The sequence below is a fragment of the Gymnogyps californianus genome, chromosome 1, assembly GCF_018139145.2.
Source record: "Gymnogyps californianus isolate 813 chromosome 1, ASM1813914v2, whole genome shotgun sequence".
NCBI lineage: Eukaryota > Metazoa > Chordata > Aves > Accipitriformes > Cathartidae > Gymnogyps > Gymnogyps californianus.
The window spans coordinates 188937069-188951154 of record NC_059471.1 but is presented as its reverse complement, the minus strand read 5'-3'; the positions used below and the strand labels follow the sequence as shown (position 1 = coordinate 188951154).

Below are 14086 nucleotides of genomic sequence, written 5' to 3'. Positions count from 1 at the left end.
GACTTCAGGAAAAAAAAAATTAACTGTGTGGTTAGTTAAGCACTAGAAGAGGAGACTTGTGGAAGCTCCATCGTTTAAATATTTTGCAATATGTGAACGGACAAGCATCTGTCAGGAATGGTTTAAGTAAATCTGATGCTGCTGTCGGGCAAAGGGATGGATTTGATTGCGTCTCAAAATCCCCCTTTACCGTCTGTGCATCATTTTCTACTGAAGATGCCCGCTGTTTGGATTTACCTAACCTCTGACTGGTTTATAGACAGGTCTCTATGAAGAATGTTTTGTCCTCAGTTCTTACATGCTGCTTGTAGATATTGAGCTCTGTTTCCTTCTAGAAGAGAACAAGACCGAGTACAAGCTGATGTTCTCATGGTAACATGACCCCAAGGAAGGCAAGCAAATGCCTGCACTAGCTGACCCTCTACTATTTATTACTGTATAATCTCTCCACACATAGTTTCACGTAGTCAGATACAGTCTGATGGTTTTGGGTTAACAAGAACATGGACTGTTGTGGATATCTGGACAAAGGAGTGAATTTCTCAACAAGCTAACCAGGGGAAGAAAGTATTTTGTCTACTGACAGTACCTAACCACCTCAAGGTTCAGCCAACACTTCAGGGACTGGCATCATGATGCCTTTGATGGAAGCTGAAGATAATTTCTTGGTTAAATCTTCCAAGTGTTTCTCCTTGCTTACCAGCATCTTTCTAGTATTGTCCAGATCTAGTCAGCAGAAAATTTCCTGAAGCCAAGATGTCATTTCAGTAATGATAGTAGTTGCAGCTGTTGAGAGAGACGAGTGTCAGTGGCATGTTGTTAAATCTATCATCTGAACCCTTTGTGCGTCATTTTGATTTACAGTGGACTTGGTGAAATACTGAAAAGCAAATTACTTTGGATAGATACCTCTATAGCCTGCAAATAAGAGAAAAAGGAAAGAAGCAGTACTACTGAGGAGAACAGCTGTGACTACTGTAAGATGAAGCTATTACTGTCAGATCACCTTCCCCCTGTTCTTTGTCATAATACCAGACATTGTAAAGGCTTCTGAGATGTGCAGCCATACAAGAACAGAGATCTTACCCATGGCTACAGGAGACATCGTAACATCCGTATAGAGCACAGTGGTTATGTCACATGCAGTTGGAGCTTGGAGTTTACTAGTCACTTAGCTGTTTATTCAAGATGAGGATTATGGAGCTCTGGAATGAGCTGAAATTCACTTCAGGGTCAAGTTTGTAGAAGATTTTAAGAGTCAAGTATTGGTTTGTTTGGGACTATTTCACTGTCAGTAGATTAGACAGAAATGTTCCCCTGAAGGAGCCGCTACTTGCTTCTGTTTAGGGGGTTACTCCAGAAAGTGTTGGTGGAGTGGTTGTGGGACTCTGCTGTCAAGGCAGGCCTCTCAACCCTTGCTCTGGTCTCACATGGAAGCGGTTCTAACTGTAAATTAATATTGGTAACTTGAGCTGAGAAGCCATAAGCAGCCGTATGCCGTGCTGCCCCATGTCTCCGGTGTATGCAAGTGGCTCCAACAACAGATGTGTTTCAGCAGTGCCAACAGGATGAGCCTAAGGTGTTCCTTGGACCTTTGCACTTTTTCAGTCACTGATCTTAATCGCTGATCACTGCAAGTGAAGAAGCAATCAAATATGAAAAGGATGATTCGGGGCCTCAGTCCTGAGTGATACTGAGCACGCCTGCACATTGTTCTGTCCCAGCTGGTCCTAAGTCTGTGGCAGGTAAGGGCACTCAGCACTCTGCAGGATCAAACCATGGAGTGCAAAAAACCCCCAACACTTCTAATCAATAATAGAGACAGAAAAAGTGGATTTATTATGAGTACTGATGATTGAATAACTAGATTAAGAGTAATTGAGGACAAGATCAGAGAGATGAGGAAGCTGTCATTTCTTTGGGGACTGTTGCTGTAGCACAGATTTTATTTACAGTCTCCTGCCGGAAAAGATCTATTGACTATTGGTGTCAGTTTCTGGTGGACCACAGACTGCTCTGATAGCTGCCGTTGCAACGAGGGATGTGACAAATCCACGTGTTTGAGATGCACCGAGTGCCAAATACTAGCGTTGTTTCTCTCTGGCTAACAAGTACGGATGTGTGTCAGTGCGAGACAGGAGCTTGAAAGCAGTTACAGTAGCTACAAGATGAGTGGGAGATGAGAACTTAATACTGTCACTAAAAAGCAGATGACAGCTCGGAGAAGAACAGAGAAACAACACTGCGATTGTCATGTTTTTAGTCTTACGATACTTTCATCATTTAACAGCATTTACAGAAAGACATTTGGGTTGGGCTTTTAGGGTTTCCTTCCTTACAACTTATTCTACACTTACTTTTATCATTCTCTGTTAGCTATATTAAAGTAATCTTTGTAACAACTACTTGTGATGTCCAGAGGAGATAATTACAACTGCAGCAGGAGTAATAAACTCTTAAGACCAAATCTCACAGTTTTCATGTGAATGACTTGACAGTAATGCATCAGGAAAAGAAAAATCAAGAAATAGAAAGAAGGTGATGTAAAACATAGGTGTAAAGCAGAGCACTCCTAATAGCAGGAATAGAATTGGTGGGCAAATCCAAGTAGAGTGATACCAAGAAAGATTCCTGGACCTAGTTCTTCACTCTGTTGTAGACAATGAAGTAGTCATCACAGAAAGGACTATCATTTGTTCTGGAAAAGGAGACTGCAATACAAATTGTCGGCTTTGGTGACTTTTTTGTAAAATTGTCCAGAAGAGATAAGAAAGCATTGGATGAGAAAGAGAACTCAAAGTAAAAGAGAAGATGTTGGACATAGTGTCACTCCATTGCACTGTTATGATGGGAGTAACCAGTTTATTTATTGATAATGGAGCTGGCTTCTTAATGTATGTACCAGTAGAAGGTTCGGAATACTAAAATTACAAAGCTACCCACCAGTCCCTTATGTGATCACACTTTGGGGTGTCGGTCTCCACAACTGTGTAAAGTCAGAGTGAGAAAGCATCGGCTCCTGCTTTCACCCTCTGAGGTACTGCTCCATTTTAAAAACATGAAGGTTCAGACCAGATTTCGCCTGGCCCTTCTCTGATAGTGGCCAACAGTAACTATAGGGAAGAGTACAAGAACATGTAGTATTTTCCCCACATCACTTTATAAAAACACTTGGCCTTCACCCAGAAACTGCCAGCAAATACTGAGTACAGCGTACTAGCATTGCTATGAGATGGATATTACCAGACTGAGTCCTCTAAACCCATTTCCCGTGTAAGACAATATGACACCCATTTTCAGTCAGTACAAATTTGGGCTGAATATGGCATGTTATGAAAGGGTTTGTTTTTGTTGAAGTTTGCTTTTTCACAAACGGAGTAGTAAGTCAATCTATTTAGATGCACAGAAAGGAAAACCACCAAACTCCGTGGCAGAATTGGATTTATTTATAAGTTATGGAATCTGAAGTTATCCTTAAATACAAACAATATAGAAGCAAACACAAAACTTGTTGCAAAGAAACAGGAGAATGACTAAGTGAACGAGGTCATGCTGGAATCAGGTGAATAGAAATCACCATTTTCTGTGATCATTCACTTACATTTAAAGTAAAACTAAGCCCTTAGCCCTGCAATTTACAATGCACAGAGAATCTGGAACTCTTGCCCAAAATTGTTGACAATCCATGGTTTATTGTAAATCATATGGGCTTAGTTTTCAAAATCTATATTCACATAAAACAGGATAAAATATTATTTTCTAATATTTTTCATTCAGCTGGTTTTTCCAATGCTCCTGTGACCATATCAGAATGTTTAAGTAACCTGTGTGCCATACGTGAAAATATCTGAGTACATGAATATGCTGAATTTCATTCCAAAGAAGATCTATTCTCCAGGCACTTTCAGCTCAGCATGGGTAAAGAAGTAATCATGAAGATCAGGAGACTGTGTGAAGAGGTATCTCCCCTTTTCCTTAATTCCTGATTGATTTAGATGCTTTAATATCATATTGTTCATTTTCTTAAGCTCTTCTATGTTCTTCTTTTCAGATATTAGTCTGCTTGATATTTGGTCCATCTTGTTTCTAGTTTGAACTTGAAAAGGAAAATGTACCGCATTAAATTGGCAACATTTAAGTCAAGAGCATCACTACCCTCCCTCTCTTGCATTCCTGTGGGAGTTTGTAGGGAATTATGATGACTAAAAATATTAAACAGGAAAACAACTGCAGAACCTAATGATAAGAAGTTATGCATCTGGCGGAGTTACCTGCTCACTACATTCTTTAATTGCTTATTTTCTGTTTTATTCAGTTTGGTGTAGTGTAATAAAATCAAATACAGCTCAGACAAATTTTGCAGTCTTCAGCAGTGTCTCCACTCCATTAGTGTCCACAGGAAAATGTCTTATTTAGGGGCTCCAAGATGCTATTTCTGGGCAGTATGCACCTGTATTTTTCTAAAAGTACAACTACTAAAACACACAGCAGACTACAGCCACATCACTGGATTTCCTAAAGCATTTAGATTAAAAGAAAATTCTTGCAAATATTGGCATTTGGAGGCCAGCTTCCTCTGGAACACCAATATCCGTCATGTACACTTCTGGAGCTATTTTTATTTTGGCCTTCTGAAGTTAACAAAATTTACCCATGGGTTTTGACGCTTAAGTCTAATAGTGCCAATGCTAAACGAATCTATGTCTATGGATTGCAAACATAATCTGAGACTATGTTTGTAATGTAATCTGAAACACTGCTGGAAATCAGTTTCAAAAACCACAGGCCTCCACCAACCTGAGCCCAAGCAAACTCCTTCAATCCCTGTAAGTAGCCTTCTCACTATTACTTTGCCATTTTTCCACTAGAGGGGCACATTACTTATTTTTCTATACCAGGGCTCTACTTCTAGCAGCTCCTCATTAAATAAATCTGGAATTCAAGTATGAGATATTTTAATTAGGGTTTTACAATCATGCCACTTAAAATTTCCTTTGTGCTCTTTACTTGTCTGATATTCTGTTCTTTGATCGCTTGTAAGCAAATTCAGTCAAGGGTTAGGATTTCCTGTTCAAAAAGGAAAATGAGGATTTTTGCTATGCTCCAGTGAATTCCCTACTATAGGATAAAAGAAATCTTAATTTCACATGGATTCCAATTCATTCAAAATGGACTTGTAAGTTAAAATAATGCACCTCGTACTCTGTTCAATACCATTAGCCCAGAAAACCCCAAGACGGCAAGGGCTCTGTAAACCAAGGTCACCCATAGCCATGTGTTTAGCTAAGCCAGCCCGACCAGTTCAGCTGACGCAGAACAGTAATTATGTCTGCAGACTCAATGCTACGTGCCAATTTTCATGTATCTTATCTAATTATTTGTTTCTTAAGTTTGAGATTTTCTTAGTTCCAAAACAATTTCCAGTCAGCACTTAACTAGCAACCTTCAGGTCTTTCTTCAGGTAGCCTGATTTAAGTGTTAGCCTGGGTATAATTCCAGTTTCAGTGGAATGACACCAATACTGAGTTTTATCTGGAAAGGAATGGAAGGCACGTTGTCAAAGTATCTCACTGCCATACAGTCGTCTTTAAAATTTAATTTAATTTCCAGTCAGCACTTTAGCAACACAGTATAACCCTGCTGAGCTAAATTCTTCACAGCTGTTGAAGCTCACAAAGCCTTTGCACAAAGAATAAAATTGTGCCTTTTAGCTCAGAGAGTAGAGGCCTGTGCTTTTGCACCCAGGACCAAGACCCACTGCCCATAAGCAGCCAAAGCCTTTGACCATGCAAATACAGCAGTAGCATGTTACAAGGCAGCATGACGCATTTCAGCAAGGTTCTTCTTCCAATTGGCCCTACGTTTTTAAGAACCACTCTTTGGTTTACTTACTTATTAAGAATATTACGAATGAAACAAGTGCCAAACTGACGACCAAAGAAAGAATAAAGGTGACGAAGAACAGACACTGGTTTCTTATGTTGCTCCCTGCTGTGTTTTCTCCAGTACCACCAGTGTTCTCTTCCTCATCTGTTACGAGATGACAAATCATTGGGTGATAAAGTTTGTTAAGGTTGGTTAGGATAAACACGACAAAATTCTTCTGGCTTCGTGAAATGATGCAGAATAGATCATAATTTTGGCCAACAGATTTTATTTCCTGTGATATTGCATGAGAAGGGAAGAAACCAACTTTATGAGCTCAGCTTGAATTTGGAAGTATAGAAACTAATACATCTGTTATAGCTGTTGGAACATATTCAACAAAAATGTTTCTGTTGTTGAAATACACTGTTTTGTTGAAGCTGACCTGTTTTACAGTTCAGAGTTTTACAGCTCAGTTTTACACGTACAAAGGTTGCAATGAAGTTTTTATCAGAAGGCTTTCTAAGGGCCTGAATGGACTCAACCTTTTCAAAAGAGAAGAGAGAAAAATTTGTATTGAAAACCTAGGTACAGATTCATCGTACACATTCATCCTCTAGATTTGCTTCTTTTTCTGTTTGATGATAGAAGTATCCCTGGGATGATTAATTTCCCAAATTAAGCACCTCAGTTAAGCTCCTGATGTTGGATAGGATGAATGTAGGTCTTGACTTTTTATCTTAAAATATATGTCTTCAATATTCTTCTTCTTCCTTAGGTTTTGTTGGTTTCATTGCAGTAAAAAATGAGGTACATATCCTCCCAAACTGTCAAAAATGGAATAGACTCTCACATGGACTGCATATGTTGTCCTTCAAGCACATGAAGAATGAGGGGGAAAAAGGACAAGTAGTTGCTATGCTGTCCTCGAATCAGCATGGCCAGCCAGTTTGTTGCTTTTTAAAGAATGTGTTGCATATAGGGAAAGTCAGTAGTTTCTTTCATAGAAACAGTTGCGATCAAATGAGAGGTGGCAATAAGCCCTAAAGATAACAGGTAAAGTAAGTGAACACCATGAGGAAATTCATGTGAATATAAAAAAAAAAATCATACTTGAGCCAGATTTGTTTAATCCCAAGTTTGCATACTACTTTAACTACTTACTAAGGTTTGGTTTAATTTTATGTTTTGGGGGGAGCAGGGAGCTAATGTAATTTCATTTTGGTGTCAGTCACATAGATACTAAAATTACATGCAAATTACTTTAATTTCTCCTCCTGTAATTGCTGTCTTGCCATTCTGAAAGGGAGAGTAGTGTGTGCATCTGTGAAAAATATATTTCTAGATCATGTTCTTGTTTTAGCTGGTAGAAATCTCTGAGGTCTTTGCAACTGAGCCTGTAGTGATAAAGCTGCGGGAAGGCTGCATATACCATTACGGCACTTTAATAATGAACCAACCTGGGGCTGAGCAATTCACTGAGCTAGCAGGAGATCTTGGGACTATCCCTGCTTTTCTTTATTGCATTTAACACGCTACTGCCTGGGGGTAAGCTGAAACCTTTTAATATTTGGGGTTTGGGGTTTTATTTTTATTCCCTTAGCATTCATAACAAATGCATCATATACCAAATGTGTGCACCAATGTTGCTTTCTAATCAGAATAATAAGGATGGGGAGGGCCTGCTACTGCTATCTCTCAAGCATACTAAACTATCAATAGAGGTCTCAAAAGTGGTCTGTGCTTGCTCTGCCTAATGAATGCTTCTTACTATTTCAGCTGGCTGAACATGCCAGACTGCAGTGTTGCAAGGAATCAGTGAACGCACATTCTTGCCGAACTGCAAACAGTGGGACCATTTTATCATCTAAAACATAAAGAAGTTACTGCATGGCTGCTACCAAAGCAATCAAAAGGTATATACATTTTAAAGAGCTTTTAATATGATTGCTGGTGTGTTTGATTATGCCATGTCATATTAAGCTACTGAACAAAAGGATTGCTGTGTACCACAACATTCTTGAAACCTCATTTCTAAACCAAATTGGGCATCTGCTATACTATACGATCTATACTAATAGATCGTTCACAAGATTTTAGTATTTATCAGAAATTGAAAAATACTCCACAGGTCTCACTGATTTTCTGGCAAGAGAACCAGGATTTTATGCTGCTGAATAAGGCAGCTAAGGACTGTGAAAATTTCATTTTATGTATTTAACTGATGGGATAAGATATCTACAGAATCTCGAAGTTTGGGGGAAAAAAAAAAAAAGTATGTTAAAAAGAATAATCCTGGAAGGAGCCAAAGCATTTTACAAATTGATGCATAAAATATATATTAGGCTACCTTTATTTACGGCTGAAATGTAGGGAGGAGCATGCATGTGATGATTATTCCACAGAACCATATATGATTCCACAGAACCCTGTATATTTACCTGGAACGTAAACAATACTGTCCAAAAAAAATTACAAAAAAAAGGCAAGACAGCTGCACTGCAAAGAGTTTCTTTGACATTAAAACTGATTTATCCCATTGTCTCATTTTGTACTTGTAGAAGTGACAATATCAAGATAATCTACATATGAAAATTAAGTAGCTTATGTCTAACTTCTTTGTGTTAAATATAGAAGCAAGCACCACTCTAGTCAGTTGCATTAGGAAAAGTTAGAGGACTCAGAAACAGGAGTAATGGAAAGGCATTTAAGTCCTGTAACTAGAAGTGTGATCAAGTTATGGCCATTTGAAACTCATTTAAACATAGCTGTTGATCTATAGCTTTTCTTCAGTCAAATTTGCCATTATAGTAAGGGAAATAAAAGCAGATTCAAATATTGTTATGTGGAATGCTGCTAAAGAACTCCAGGTTTTAAGATGTTTCTGGGTCACAAAGAACTCAAATATATTGTAGCTATCACTGGGAGAAATCAAAGATAAAAGCCGTATAAAACCAGTAGAAGTGTGAGCGCCCATATCTGAAACTGTAAGTGAAGAGAGTCTGTGAATTAAAATGCTTAAAAGTCTCATGGGATATTTCAGATAACTCGTTTGAGTCCTTAGGAGATGTGTCTTGAAAGAATGAACAGAAATTCTCTGGTGTTTCTATGGCCACGTGTGAATTTTAGTGCTTGTGAAGAATTACGATGCTATTTATGTAGTAGGTGTATATTGAGCATTACTAGAGACATTATCCTGCAAGGGATCACCTCATAAATCCCAATGGAAATGGAAGATAAGTTCAGGTTTGACAGTGAATCCCTAGCCAAATGCAAAGATTTTCAAGAACCTAATAACTGAAATACTCGGGAGGAGCAGCTAAACCATTAATCTGATCTGTCTAAATTATGCCATTTTCAATCTTTTTCTTATGTTTTTCAGTACAGAGCTTGACATATACATATTGGCCTATTGGGCTGTTGACATCAGTGATACACAATGTGGTCAGCCTTTTCAAATATCATACAAAACTCTTTTTTGATGGCCTATTGTATGTATAGAAAACCACAGAGCATCACCTATCATACGTACCTAGCGCATGTTGGGATCCATCTGGACAAACATTTAGTTTGTTTAGGTTGTTTAAGGAATCAACTACATAAAGTTTTCCTTCTTCGTGAGTATCGGGCAGGTTAATTTCCAAGGAATGCCTCTCCATTGTATCTAAAAGAAATAATAATTAAAAAGGTAAATTAAAACATGGATATGGGAAATAACCTGTGACAGTTGGCATCCTGTTCTAAGGAAATGCTGAGCAGCCTTAACAACCCTCAAAATAAAGGGATTTGAAGGACCGGCACACTTACTAGATCTTGAAGGCAAGGGTAACTCAGTACATAGCACTTGTTTATTCTTGGAGATCTTTGATGAGTAGAAGATTTCATTTCTACATTGTGTTTGTGCATATGTGTATACTTATACATACATATACATATGTATGTGTGTGGAGAAAGAGAGAAAGAGAAAAATCTATTTGACTGGCTCTAGCATTGATTTGAACGTTAGTTATTTAGTTGTATAACCTTTTCGGTTTGGTGTGTACTTGGTAAGATGCAGGGTGATATCCTGACCACAGTGAAAGCCAAACCTTCACTAACACTGCCAGGAAGGATGTCACTCAGGTCCTCTGCTTTCAGCATCAAATAATTCAGAGATAAGACACAGAAAGCAGGTGTGGATGTAGGAGATAAGCAGCAAGAATATGGGTCTGCTTATACACCTTAGAATATCACTGTGAAGTTATTATTTGTGAAAAATGGAGCAAAAAATAGTCTTCTAATGTGGTTCTACTCCACATAGATGCTAGTTTTGGACAAATTAAAGCCTGATGGCAAAGCCTTTTCTTCAGACTAATACTCCTTACTTTAAAAAAAGCACTGGATGGGGCCCAGTCAGCAGAAACAGCTTCTCTGCAGAGTCTGTGTGCATGAACTCATTGAATGATTGTTTATATAAAAACAGTTATGAAGGAAGATTATATATAGAAAAGAAGCAATACCTAAGCAGGCTCCTCTATGAATTGCACATTATTCCTTAACAGTCCTTTGCTACCCTGACTCCTAAAATGTCTTCTAGAAACAAACTACAGTTCTAGCCATAAGGAGATGCAGATGCTCTAACTAGGCATCTTAGACTACACTGGTCACTGAAAACTCCCTCTGTAATTATTGAAGAAAAATACGTGCCTCCAAGCAATATTCCTCTTATTCTAAGATATGTCTTTTTGACCTTACAATCGCAGCCTAAATGTACCTTTCCCTTGCTAGTGAATGTAAAAGGGGGGAGCTCACAGAGATTAGTTTAGACTTGGAGTCGAATACATCTTACCCATTTAGTATTTTATCAAAGCTCTCAGGTTCAATTTTGCCTACCAAACATAACTCAGCACTTCATGGGATGAAAACCTCCTGTTGATGGAGGGTGTTGAGCACCTAAGGGTGATTTCTGAATCCTAGATGGGTTGAACTGCCCTCTTGACATGCCTCTGAGCCCTCTCTCCCTCTCCAAGCAATAGAGAACACAGTGTGACCAGAAAGTTTGAGGAATATAGCCCTGAGTGTTTACCCAGAAAAGACCCACTCCTTCCCTCATCAAACCAAATGTAGAAGATTGTCGTAATTCCCCCTAATTTGAGCACACATCCAAGTAAACATTCACTGAGCCTCAATAAGTCTGAGGACTAAATGCTTAAATCGCTCCTGATAATGGGGCTCGTTTTCCTGCTAGTGGGGATTGACGGGCCTACATGTATACTTTTATATTTCTGTTTAATAGAGTGTAAGAAAAGATTACAGCTTTTTTTTTTCCCTGTTCAGAACTGTTGCTGCAAAATACAAAGATAAGGTAGAAAAGCTGGCATAGTAGTGGTTACCCTTACTTAGCATATGACTTTTAGGTGTGCAGCAGTGATTTCAGGACAGACGTCTGTGTCCACTGTCCTTCCCCTAGAATGTCGCGTGGTGCCGGGCAGCACAGTCTGTGAGCCACGTCCCCACCAGCGCTGGCTCTGCCGTCTCCCCACAAGCACCTCCGTGGCCAACTGCAATCATTACGGAGCCCTGCGCGCTAAAAGTTGCCACCTCATGCACAGAGGCTTTTGGTTATTTTTAGCTTCCCAAGAGCAGTTGTTTCTCTTGGGTATTTTGATTAGTACCTCCCTGCAACTTCAGGGAAGACTCTTCTTAACAACTTGAGCTGTAATAAATGTGAGTACCTTTGATTCATTAATATTATGAATTATATATTTCTGCACTCATTATTAATTATTTAAAACTGATTTCCTCACTGTGCATGTAACCACAGTGAAGATAACCATTATTAATTCAACAAAGTCTCTATCACATTTGTTTGATTCCATTGACATGCCAAACAAAGGAGAGAAGATACAGACATCAGTGTCACTGGCCAAAAGTATTGATTATTTTCCCAACAAACTAATCTAAACATTGGGGTTTTTGGAGTCACTCTATCTTGTACTTTAACCTTGCTTAAAGACTTTTTTCCCCATGCGACTTTTAAATTTCTTCTTAAACTGTTGTGGTAAAATTAGAACTTAGAATGAGAACACACCAAAAATTCTTCACAAAAGAAAAAAAAGAAATCAAGTCTAAAAGGAATTAAAAACCAGAATGAAACATTACTTACAACATAACTATGTTCAGGTAATGTGCCAGCATGGAAGAAATCAGCCAGTGAAAATCACCCGAAGAAAACTTATTCTGCTGTTCCTGTCTCTACTTTTAGACCCATAGGAACCCGTCAACTCTGGCAGGGCCCATGAAGGCAGCTATGAAACAGACTGTCCCTTTCAATCTATATTTAGAGTTCATCTTGGCTAAGTATACTGACTTCACAATATTGATCTGTTTAAAAAGAAATCAGCACATATACAGCTCTTTTTTTATTATATTGGAATCATTACGATACTGTTCTGTCATGGAGAATGAGAAGGTTTGTTACTGATGATCAATATTTCACTAACCTTTTGGTTTCTGATGCCTTTTTAGAACTCATTTGCTATGCAGAAGAGTCACATCTATGACACGGTAGCTGTGAGTAACCAGTTTGCTATGCAGAACAGTCATATCTACAGCATTGCAGTCATGGGTACTTTAAAGGCATAGACTAGAAAAAACAGGGTCTTTTCCTCCTTCTCCCACACACCTTACAAATTCAAGTGGGACAGTATTATGGGATGGACTAATTTGTACAGCATCCTTAGTCGTTTAAAAAATAAATTCTGATGAACTGTTTGTAAGTACTGGTAATTGCTCCTTCGCAGGCAGTTCTTTTGATCACTAGGTTTTTTTCTCACTGGTGTTGCAGAACGTAATGTTACAGCACACTGTAACAACAGGCAGCTGACACACGAAGAGACCTCAGCTCAAAACAACAAATCCTTTCTGAAGCCATTCTATATGTCTAAGATTTTGAACCCCTTTAAACTGACAACAAATATATTTTCCTTTCAGGAAACAACAGAGAGGATACAACTTCTGACTCCTAGTTCCCACCCCGAGCTGACAAGCTCTGCCGCTGCCCAGTCTGAGTAGCTGGGCCAGTAACACAGACGTAACAAGCTCGCTCCCTCTCTGCAGGGGTCTCCCAGAAGTCCTCCCTCCAAACGAGGATGTGCAAGCCAGAAAAAAAAAAATCTCACCTCCATCCCCGAAAGATTCCTGACACCAGCCTAATTGGTGGCGGCGGACCCAGGCCTCTCCAGTTCTAAGCTCGAAAAGGTCTGCAAACCCATCAGATCTCTGTAGGGCAGCAAAACAGCCCGGCTCCCCTCAAACAGCCTTGGAATCCATCCTGGTCTCTGCGGTTGGCTGGCAACTGCTGGGGGAAAGAGCAACCACATGCTTGGCCGCCTGCCAGGGGGTGCTGTAGAAAGCGCTTTTGCAAAACGCTGGCAGGACAGGAAGCTATCAGAAGTGCTACTCTACACTAGCAAAGCACGCCAAAGGTGACCACCCAGAAGCCACGGGAGAGACCGGCAGGCTTGTGGGAACAGTTTAGCTCAAAGGGGGCATAGTCTTGGGCTGGGCAAACACAGGTAGCTGGCTTCATCTAGTTCAAGGAGCGGAAGTTTCTTCTCTACTTGTGTGACAAACACTGAAAACACATGTCAATAGCAGCACAAATTCCAGTTGAAGGCCTTGTTATAGTGTAAGTCATCAGTTTCATAAGCCAAACAAGTTCTTACATAAAGCATGATTTGAGAAAAAAACATGTAAGTTGGAAGATATAACTAATTAGCATCTATGGATTTTCTGTAATAGGTTCTGCTGTAATCTGAAACTAAAAAAAACCACCCAAACCCCAAAAAACCCCCTGCAAACCAAAAACCACCCAAACATTCTCTTATCAGAGCAAGCTGTAGCTTTCAGGGTGTGGGGTTTTTTTTGGGTGTAAAGTTTACTTCCTCTGCTGATAACCTGACATACAGTTTTAAGAATGTTTATTCTAACAAGCACTTTTATTTATAGATCTTCTGGTTCAGAAGCTCCACCTATCTAGGTTTTAGTGTGTTTATTACATAAACCCCCCATCATCCCTAAGACAGTTCTCAGTTACTGGCACATTTCAGTCCTCTAGAGCCAGGAACTGAGGGTAGAGGAGTAGTTTTCAACATGATGAAAACAGGGCAGCTGGAATGGCTCCTGTAAGATAAGGGACAACGTGTTTTGCGGTACCAGAACTAGAAAACATTTGACCATT

The 14086-nt window shown here is 39.3% G+C and overlaps 2 protein-coding genes across 3 annotated transcripts in view; one reads left to right on the top strand and one right to left on the bottom strand.

The window, feature by feature from the left end:
- The window catches only part of BMT2 (base methyltransferase of 25S rRNA 2 homolog), a 245468-nt gene that overhangs the window by 156821 nt on the left and 74561 nt on the right, over window positions 1–14086 (top strand). The window lies entirely within an intron of this gene.
- Window positions 3431–12075, bottom strand: LSMEM1 (leucine rich single-pass membrane protein 1). Of its 2 annotated transcripts, XM_050900048.1 has the most exons (4): window positions 12011–12075; window positions 9398–9529; window positions 5893–6030; window positions 3431–4096 (listed from the first exon to the last, which is right to left on the bottom strand). In XM_050900048.1, the coding sequence occupies exons 2-4, from the start codon at window positions 9522–9524 to the stop codon at window positions 3888–3890; spliced, it is 474 nt and encodes a 157-aa protein (XP_050756005.1). In that variant the 5' UTR covers window positions 9525–9529; window positions 12011–12075; the 3' UTR covers window positions 3431–3887. The 2 variants fall into 2 exon arrangements, with proteins under 2 accessions (XP_050756005.1, XP_050756012.1); XM_050900055.1 differs by lacking the exon at window positions 12011–12075 and having other exon boundaries at window positions 9398–9530.

What these genes read in the sequence shown, in the direction of transcription:
- LSMEM1 (XM_050900048.1), bottom strand. Translation starts at nt 9,524, where the DNA reads ATGGAGAGGCATTCCTTGGAAATTAACCTGCCCGATACTCACGAAGAA. An exon ending in TGGATCCCAACATGCGCTAG is followed by an intron (nt 6,031 to 9,397) that starts GTACGTATGATA and finishes ATCTCGTAACAG; the next exon opens with ATGAGGAAGAGAACACTGGT. An exon ending in ATTCGTAATATTCTTAATAA is followed by an intron (nt 4,097 to 5,892) that starts GTAAGTAAACCA and finishes TTCCTTTTCAAG; the next exon opens with TTCAAACTAGAAACAAGATG.